Source organism: Muntiacus reevesi, chromosome 19 (assembly GCF_963930625.1).
Source record: "Muntiacus reevesi chromosome 19, mMunRee1.1, whole genome shotgun sequence".
NCBI lineage: Eukaryota > Metazoa > Chordata > Mammalia > Artiodactyla > Cervidae > Muntiacus > Muntiacus reevesi.
The window spans coordinates 16,170,322-16,180,619 of NC_089267.1; the positions used below are offsets into that span (position 1 = coordinate 16,170,322).

Below are 10,298 nucleotides of genomic sequence, written 5' to 3' on the forward strand. Positions count from 1 at the left end.
TTATTTTCTGTCTGTATTCTGATGCTTGGTCTCCTCCTCTTAGGTCTCTCCCCCCCCAAGCCTGCTTCTAACTCAGCATCTCCTTTTCTGTTTTCTATATTTGAAGTACCATGTACTGCCTTGGAATCTCGTTCTCCATCCTGAAGACTAAACATTCCTTCTAAGAATGCTGATTTGGAAAACACCTGGGATCATGGAATTGACTTAAACATTTTGCAGACTGTGTCTAATTCCTTTTAAATTCTTCCTACAGGTATAAACGAAATCCCACACATTGTGGCCATACTTGCCAGTCCACCGCAGTATCATTCATCATCAACTAGTCTCTCTTGAAGGTTCAAGTTCCTAAATGCAACCCAGAATCCAATGGAGCAATCTTTCCATAATCATCAAATTACTCCCCAAAGCACTGTAGAACACAAAAGGACTTTTATTTCATTATTTTCCTAAATTTCACTTTCAATTAACACATTTTTGAAAGGTGGAAAAGGCAATTTGCAGTCACAGTAACTCCATCAAATGCACATAATCTGAGATTTTGCTGCTTGAGTAAATTATAGTCCTCTCAGTGTTTCCTGGATCAAGAAGATAAAACTAAGATAATAGACAGGAACAGTGAAGAATATTGTTCTGTAGGAAATTTGTTGAAGTCAATAACCATTCATTCATAGGTACAGTGTCCATTTTTAAAAAGGAAACTCTAAAATTCCTAGAAACACAAGACAATATTGGCATTTGGGGATGAGTATACATTCATATATTTTTGTGAAAATTTGTGCAATTCAACAATATGGAAAATGTTATTTGTTACCACAGCCAATGAAAATATATTTTCATTTCTATGTAAGTTAAATATTTCCATCTCCCATATAATGTTCTGCAAAAAGTCATCTCTAGTTTATGAAACAATCTATGCTATAGGCAGCAGTAACTGAAAAGAAGCTTAAGAGTCTTAACTACATACCCCTGGGATGAATAATACACTTTGCATAACCATGTGCAATGCTGGATGAGGTGTCTAGATTTCTTATAACTACAAGGGTTTGCAAGCTTCTATTTCATACAGTATGCCCCCAATCCAGTTGATTCAGCAAAGGAGTCAAGCAAAAATTTAGGTAGGTCATCTAAAAATGGCAAACAACCCATTTGACTAAATTGACCACATTTTGTTAATACGAGGACAAAAATCATTGCAGATGCCCTGTAAAGAAATCATTTGTAATTGGCTATGGGTTTCAATTAATTTTGCTCTCTCAGGCTCCTAGAAGTTGGCTTAATTGCTTCTTAGGCCCAAGAAAATACCTAACCAAAAGACAAACAGTAGCATAAAAACAAATTATGTGCTCTATGCACAGTCCTCTCGGTAGTAAGCTTGATCTCTCCATAGGAGAAATGTCACACAAAACAAACAGACGTTGGGGATACAGCAAAAATATAGGATTATCTAATGCCTAAAATTTCCTCTTACTCCAGTGACAGGTGTCAGTGTTGATCAAAATTTTCTTTTGTACTTAGTTTACATGTAAACCTTTAAATAGGGTATTTTCAAGAGTCATTATGCCAGAGTAAAGGTGTGCACAGCAGGGAAGCAGTGTACTTCAGCTCAATACATCTATTGTCTGACAGTCTGGACTGGGAAGCTTCAAGCAGGGAATGAATCCATTTTACAAAGACAACTTGCTTCTGCAGACAAAAGATATCAACTGCAGAAAGCTCTCTAAAGAACAAAGTGTGTATCTTCTTTGGCATAATAAATGTTCCACAGACACATTCGTTTTCCGTGCAGGTAATCCTTTGGGGCTACTCCATTTTATTTAGAGCATGCATTTTTCATCTTTTAACGTGTAATCTTGCCCTGTACTAGGGAGTCCTCAGAGTGAATTTAAGATAACAACTAAGTATTTTTGAAATTTGAAACAGAGATAAATTTAAAGTACTATTGATATTATGTTCATAGAAATATCAGGTCAATGACAAATTTCCAAGATTCAAAAGCTTGTTAGTTTCTGGTTGCCCAGGAAGTCTGAGGGTTGGTTCCATGAGTCACAAGGAACCAAGTTCAATTTTAGCTTCTCTAAGCTTTTTGAAAACCCTTACTTGTCTTTCTAATAATTTTGTTCCTACTCAGACTTCAATAGCAAGGGAAAAGAAACAGGTTTTTATCTTTAATGTAGGTTTTAGGAGTTTTACTATTTTGAAGACTTTTGGAGAAAGGAGCTAGTTCTCTTGGTTACTTTTCATGTTAGCACACAAAGGAATTACAGATGGGAAGGAGAGTGCAAATGACTAGCAGAAAAAAGTCTCATGCATTTAAGATTTTTTTACAAGTCAAAATATACATCCTCCTGTTGCCACCCATTCCTTAATTGTATAAGAACTATTCCTATCTCATCTCACTCAATTCCATGGCTCACTCAATTGGGATTAAAAATACTTACCTTGCAAATGATATACATATATATCATACTCATCAGTTTCTATCAGTGGCATTAATAAGAAATATAGCAGCAGCTTGGGCTGAGTCACCCATCATATTCCCCATTTCTGGGGATTTAAATGTGTAAAATAGCAGGTACATGAAATTAGGAGGGAAAAAAAGCAATCTGCAGACTTTGGCACTAGCACACATAACATTTTGTCTGAGTTGTTAGGAGTGTGGTTTGACAATCACTACATATGAATTAAAAAATTATAAATCTGCAGAAAACAAACAATCCATAGGTGTTGGTTTTCTGTTTAATACTCCCCATCTCCCATTTTTACCCACCCATCCCATATAGTTTCAATTATAATAAAAATAGAGATCTTAACATCAGAATTTTGCTGTTAACTCTTCAAGGTTTCTCTGTGCTATCCAACCCACACCAAATTCGCAAGTTTCTCCAACCAAGTTTTAAATAAACAAAAACTGAATGAAGATTGAAGGATGCCAAAGTAGCTGTTCTTAAAGGAAGCTGAACACAGAGTTCTGCCCGAAAGACAGGGTGTTAATGTCTAGTTCAAGTACTGTCAGGTTTGTGTAGCTCTGTCTCAGACAGGCTCCAGACAAGAACTACAAGTTCCTGTAGTTTTAGAGGGCCTCATCCATGATACCAAAGCAGCGCAGGGCTCCCTTCTCCATCGTTGGTTTTCTAAAAGTTGCAGCCCCCTTGCCATGGGCTGCTGAAGGGTCAGTGCTGAAACGGGTTTGCAGGGAGGAAGTGAGCCTTCTCCTCAGCCAGGAAGCTCTATCCTTAGTTTGAACAAGTCTCCTTTAGATCTCTCTTAGGGCTGTCCTGGTTTTCTCAGGATCCACAGCCCTTGCTCAAAAGAGACAGCCTCATTCCGACCCAGTAACAGTGAAAGAAGAGTCAGCCTACCTTGTGGACCCAGACACAGCGTGGTCCCCTGAAGGGCGCTTAGGCGACCCCACTGTAATTAACAAGTCAGTTCGTGCACTTGAAGCCTATCAGTTTATGGAAAGCTTGTTTGAAGTCCTCGTTGGACATGGTATAGATGATGGGGTTGATGAGGGAGTTGAGATAGCCCAGCCACGTGAAGAAGTCAAAGATGGCCTGGTGGAACCAGCAGGATGTGCAGATCGGGATGACCAGGGAGATGATGAAGAAGGGCAGCCAACACACGATGAACGCGCCCAAAATGATGCCCAGGGTCTTGGTGGCTTTGCGCTCCCTAGCGGCCATGAGTTTCTTCTTCTCCAGCAGGGCGTCGGAGACGCGCACTTTGACTTGGTTCACGTACACTGGAGACCCGGATTCGCTGGGCACCTCCGGAGCCCGCGAGTTAATCGAGGCGACCGAAGACGTGGAGCCGGGGGAGTCGGTAATCAGCTGGGCTCGGGTCAGACGCTTGCCGGTTCTGTTGGGCGTCTGTTTCAAAATCCGGGAGCGGGCTTCCACGTAGATGCGGCCATAGAGGGCGATGAGGAGCAGGGTGGGGAAGTAGAAAGCGCCCACCGTGGAGTAGACGGTGTACAGGACGTGGTCGGTGTTCACCACGCAGTTCGACATCGCCTCGGCTTTGGCCTGCCGCCAGAAGAAGGGCGGCAGCGAGATGCAGATGGAGAAGACCCACACGAGCGCGATCATGACCGCGGCCCTCTTGGGAGTCCTCTTCGCCGAGTACTCCACGGCGTCCGTGATGGCCCAGTAGCGGTCCAGGGCGATGACGCAGAGGTGCAGGATGGAGGCTGTGCAACAGGTGATGTCCGACGACAGCCAGAAGTCGCAGACCACCTGGCCCAGCGTCCAGCGGCCCGTGACCGTGTACATGGTGCTCATGGGCATCACCAGGATGGACACCAGCAGGTCGGTGACCGCCAAGGAGGCGATCAGGTAGTTGGCCGGGGTATGCAGCTTCCGCGTCCGGTACACAGTGACGATCACAAAGGCGTTGGAGAGCGTGGTGGCCAAGGTGAAGAGCGCCAGCAGCAGGACCACGACTACTTTCCAGGGCAGGGCGATGAAGTCCTGGTAAATGTACTCCTCGGCGGCGCTGCAGTTGTGGGAGGGACCAGCCGAGAGGTTGGCTTGAGAAAGCCCAGTCTGGGAACTCGCCGACGGCGGCTGGGGACACTGAGCGGCCACTGCCTCCATGTCTCTCCTCGCCCGGGGCCCCGGAGCGCAGCTCTGGGGCATGGGGCGCACGAGGATGAGGACGAGAGGACCGCGGAGGAGACCGCAGTCTCGTCCACTCCGGGAGCTAGTCCGTTCCGTGGAGGGTTCTTCAATTGCGCCTCCACCCAGGCTCCCAGATCAAGCGAGAGGTCAAGGGCGAGGCTGGCTGGCCAGTCCCCCGCACCTCCAGTGCGCGCGGCGCAGCCGCCCAGTCTCCGGCGGTTCCCCGCTAAGCCCCGTCTCAGCCCCGGGCAGCCAAGGATTGGTCCAAAGAGCCACACTCCCCTCCGGCTCCCACCGGGGCGTCTAGAGGTGGAAAGCGTGGTTTGATTTGGGGAGGGAGCATTAGCAAGGTGGGATCTCTTACCCCAACTGCTCGGGGCTGAAAGTCTCTTAACCCGGGCGCTCCAGGTTCTGCAGACTCGACCCGCGGGAGTTTGCTAGCTGTCGAGACCAGAGCTTGCAGGCCAGCGAGGAGTCCGGGTCTTGCATTCCCGCCCTCCTCCCCAGGCTGGGGCAGTTTCCTGCGGCGGCCGCAGCCGCCCGAGCTGGGTGGGGTGAAATCTGGGCACCGCGCGGCGCGGAGCTCTGCCCTCCCTTCTTTGCTCACTCGCTGGCCACTCCGGCGAGCTGCCCCGCGGAGACGGGGGGTCGCCAGACGAGGAACTCGGGGGCTCGGGCTGCGGCTCCTCGCACCGCGCGGCCGGCGCACCACCTCGGTCCCCCGGGCACCACGCGGAGCCTGGCAGCTGGGCGCACGGGTCTGGGGAACCTGGCGCCCAGGGCTCACGGGGAAGGGGCAGGTGTCTGGAGGGAGCTGGAGGGACGAGCGGACGCCAGTCCAGGAGTAGCGTGTGAGTGGCGGAGCGGATGGGCTCCTTTTATAGAGTCCAGGTCCGGTCCGCCAGAGCCGCGCAACTCGGGCAGCTCGGAGAGTGCCGACGCCCGCGCCCCATCACCTTCCCTTTTTCTCTCTCCCTCCCTCCTATCCTCCCGCCCGGTTCCCTCCCCTCCAAGGAAGCTCCCGCCGGGTCCTACCGCCTTCTCCTCCACTTTCCACCCCCTGGCCCCTCTCCCGATCGGAACCAGCCCCTGGCACCGCAGTTCAGGCTGGAATGGGGGTGAGGGCGTCCTGCGCTTGCCTCTCTCTTCTTCCCAACTTGCTGCCGGCCCCTCGGGTTAGACCCGCACCCTCAGCCGCGGGCACGCGCACCGCCTTACTAGGCTTCATGTGATCCCTTAGAAGACTCCCACCTACCGCAGTAACCGCCCCGACCCCCCCAGGCCCGGCCTAGTGCTAGGTAGAGCCAGCCCCAGGCTCTGACCTCTCCACTCGGGAATTTTATCCATCCTCGCGGGCCACACCCAAGTTAGAAGGAGGCGCCAGTAATATCGCCTTAGAAGGAAATGGCCCATCCTGCATTTTATACTTTGGGATTCAAGTCAGAAACCCTGGGTACAAATGCAAACTAATTTTTCATATCTGATTGTAGGAATCTGTGCTTTCAGGGTAACCCCACCCCTTTAACTGTGAGTCAACAGGAAAGCAGAGAGGAGGGAAGGAAGGGGAAAAAAAAAAAAACATGCAAAAATGTAAAAGTATCACAAACAGAAGCACACTGTGAAATTAAACCGACCGCTCCACCTTCCCTCTCCAGCCGCGAGGCTGTTGGGTGCCTCTGGAAAACAGTTTGAAGTGCCTCGAAAGGAGGTCCTCAGAATTCGAGAGAGAGAAAAAAAAAGGGGGGGGTGCCTCTGGGACCAAGACCACCAGCGCTATCCTTGCGTCTCCTTGGGTTTCAACAAAGACATCGGAGTATCAGCCACGTGTGGCGCCAAGGTACTAGTACCTAGATCCCGTGACCCGGAGCAGGTGCTCTGCACCCCGTCCCTCCCCCAGCCCTCACAGAAACCCAGGTAGATAGAAGGACAAGTCCGAGAACATTCAAAGAAAAGCACCAGCAAAGCGCCGCTGTATTTTCAGCCGCGGGAGCTGAGTGATCACTGTTGAGTTCCAAGCGCCTAGCTCCGTGTTTGGCAGATAGAGTGCATTCAATAATAAGCGATCTTATCATTAAACTTCTCGGGATAAACGTTAGCGTATTTTAAAGAGAATTCTTCAATTTAGAGCCGGACATTTTCTGGCCCGTCTATTCGGTTTAGAAGAGTCGCTGAGATCTTTTGAAAGAACTTTTTTTTTTTTTTTGCCCAAGGTGATACGACCCTAATCTAAGTTCAGTTGATTCACGCATCTCTAAGAAAATAACCAGAGGCGGAGCGTGGGGTGGGGGTGGGGGGTGGGGGGTCGAATGCCTGCTCTGTGCTGGGAATTCTTCTAGACTTCTGGGGTATAAAGGCCAGTGGGGCAGACCCAGACCCAGTTTTCAAGCAGCTTGCATTCTAGAAGAGGCAGACAGGCAGTAATAACAAAACAATATGTAATTAACATTCTTTCATGTAGCGTTCATTGTTATGAAGAAAATGAAACACGTGCATGTATTGAGAGCGAGGGTACTTCTTTAGTGGAAACTCTCCAAAGTCATCCTCTGGCTGCAGTCTAGGCTGCAGCAGCCAAGCTGGGCATAAAGGCACAACCTTCTCTTTTCTCTTTTCTGTCCCCTAGCGCCCAGCACCCCTCGGGTAATTTTAAGCTTCATTTGCACCTCATTGCAAGGGGTCTTGCCCATCCTTCTATCCCATCCACGCATGTCCGGCCCCTAGCGAGTTAATTATTTTGGAAACTGCAATGCTTTCTCAGAAACCTCAGCAAAGGAAAGAGAAGCTGGCAAGCCTAAACCACTAGGTGGGGGCGTTGGTCAGGATGGAGCAAAAATGTATGTGTCTCTGTGTGTGTGTGCGCGCGCGCGTGCATGTGTGTGTGTGTGTGTGTGTGTGTGTGTGTGTGTGTGTGTGTGTGTGTGTGTGTTATGGGGCGGGGAACTGGGGACGGGAGGACGGATACGTATTAGGGGAGCGGGCTAAGGCTAGAGAGAACTGCTTGAAGGGATTCAAAGAGGAGAAAGAAGTCAAAGAAGAATGTTAGAGGCTGCCTTTCTTTTTGCAACTTAATTTCTCTTCCTCGGGCTTGGCTTTGGCGAAGTTGGGGACCTGTGGCTTTCTCCAGAAGCTTTCGCTGCTCCGCGAGTCCCGGACCCTGAATGCAATCTGCCACCACTGGGCGGAGTTTGTTTTTTTCCCTGTTTGGTTAAGAATTGCGTGAACACACCCAGCTATCACATAGATGGTATTTTGGCAGAGTTTAGTGCAAGACTACGTTTCATAACAGGGCTCCCTCGTTTCACCCCCTTTTTTGGCGCTTGCAAGCACATATAAATATTTGCACCTGAGCGCATGTTTGTGAAACATGCCAGAGGCCAGGATCTTTAAAAATCGCTTCTACGTGGGTCGCCCCTGCAGAGGAAGGTCCCCTGGCGGCCCCGCAGTCCCCAGGCGCTCTGGGCAACGTCCCTTCAATTTTGAGGGAAATGCAGCCGACACAGCTGGAGCGCCCAGGAGGGAATCGCGTTGGGGTACAAAGAGCGCAGCAAAGGTTAGTTAGGTGGAATAGACCTGTTTGGCCACCGGGCACTACAACTGCGAATCAGCATGCTCCCTTCATCAATTCCACGCAGGTGACCTTTCAGCAGAAGCTGGGGAGGTGGAGGATAATGCTGGAACCACAGCGACACCCGTGATCAGACACGAAGCCTGCCTGATACGGCAGACGTGAGCTGCGGAGAGACCAAAGGAACGCCCTTCCGAGAGACCTCGCCTATGCTGCTGCGAAACGCCAGGCGCCTTCCTCCGGGGTCTCGGCGCAGCGCTAACTAGACCGAACGCGGGTTAGGGAAGTCCGCCCCACCTCCACACCCTGGGTAGAACTTGCTGCAGCGCAGCAACTCTGGTTTGGCTGGAAGCCAGCCAGCCCGAGGGTCTGTGCGTTTCCAACTACCCTAGACTCCTTCCGCCATTTCCCAGAAAAAGACTTTAGCTCCAGGGCGCAGGAGCAAAGAACTTGTAAATTTAGCTTTGCTTTGCAGGAAAAAAAAAAAAAAAAAAAAGCAGAAATTCTCAAGCTCCCCTTGCTTTGCTCCATTTCAAAATTCCACAAGCAGTCCCTAACCACAAAATGTGGGGACCTGGCAAATTACTTCTTGCAAATCTTGCTTCCTCTGTGTCCACTGGTTTTTTGTTTGTTTGTTTGTTTGCTTGCCTGGTTTTGATTTTATTTGGGGGGGAGGGGGTTGCTGTTGTTTTGTTTTATGTTTGTTTTTTTTTGTTTTTGTTTTTGTTTTTTTTCTGCTTCCACCCAGGAAATGGACAGCGGGAGACCAGGAGCTCTCTACAACCCATTTCTAGGTTCCTCTTGTATTTCATCCAGTAACTATTCCTTAAGGAGAATACTGGTAGCAATGAAAGTACAAGTCTTCCTTATGTCTTACTTGAAACTATGGAAATGTTCTGATAAATGAACACATATACACATACAGATGTATACATACAATTTTTGCAGCCAGACCTTTTGAGGCTCCATATTATTGACACAACATTGGACTTTTGATTTGGTTTTTGTGTCATGGTCTTTATATGTTGGGTGCTCAGTAAGGGATTTTTAAGACAAAGAATAAAACTGAGTGCTTTATTCCCGAAGTGCCAGGCTGGCATAAATTAATCCCTGAGAATTAGTAACTTGGTATGTGTTTGTGTATGAATACAAATGCTGTATAAGTTATATGTATATTTAAAGAAGAATGCAGACAAAAATCAGTACGTATCTATAACTTGTTTGTGTGGTAGTTGCTTGGCTGTGTCTGACTCTTTGCGACCCCATGGACTGTAGCCTGCCAGGCTCATTTATCCATGAAATTCTCCAGGCAAGAATATTGGAGTGGGTTGCCATTCCCTTCTCCAGAGGATCTTCCTGACCCAGTGATAGACATGCTCTAATTCTTGTGTCTCTAGTCTAGTTCCAACAGAAACCCACAACAGGTGGATTACTGCTAATTCCAAGTTAGCCCAGTTCAAACTAGTAGAAAAGCCAGCTCCCAATTTAGATCTCAATCAGGTATTACATGGCTGAAGATCTAGATCTTATAAGAAAATGTCCAACATAACGTTTAAAGTTATATAAGCATGGTTGCTTGGGGGAGAGGAGAGCTGATTTTTTTTTTTCTGTTTTATGGGGGACAAAGAATAAGTTTTAGCAATAATAATGAATTCACTAAATTTAGGAACAACCTGCCACCACCAGTAGGCTGTTCTGTTCAGGATGAAGTCTCTCCTAAAAAGTGAAATCAGAGATTTAACAGTGAAGCTGTCCACTGGCTTAAGGAAAGAAGCAATAGAAATTGCTTTTTGCCTTATATTCAGACTAGGAAATATTGCATCTGTGATTCACTCCAGATTTGAAAAAAAACAGACCAAGCTAATTTATTGCTTCTTGATCTGTACTTAACAAACACCAACATTATACTTTATTAAGGACTATATACTATCTAAACCTTACACTACATGGTTCACATACATTCTCTCATTTAATTCTTAGAACAGCACTAGGAGCTAACATTTTCATCCTCATTTTTGGCCCGAGGAAGCTGAACTTAGAGAATTTAAGGAACTCTGCCAATACCAGCTGTCTGGTGGTAGAACTAGCCTCTCTTCATTTCAAGGTCCACCTCTTTG

At 47.8% G+C, this 10,298-nt stretch overlaps 1 protein-coding gene across 1 annotated transcript; it reads right to left on the reverse strand.

Annotated features, from left to right (window-relative positions):
- Positions 1–407: 407 nt before the first annotated feature.
- HTR1B (5-hydroxytryptamine receptor 1B) lies at positions 408–5,021 on the reverse strand. Its single transcript, XM_065911625.1, has one exon. The coding sequence runs from the start codon at positions 4,635–4,637 to the stop codon at positions 3,426–3,428; it is 1,212 nt and encodes a 403-aa protein (XP_065767697.1). The 5' UTR covers positions 4,638–5,021; the 3' UTR covers positions 408–3,425.
- Between the last annotated feature and the right edge of the window lie 5,277 nt (positions 5,022–10,298).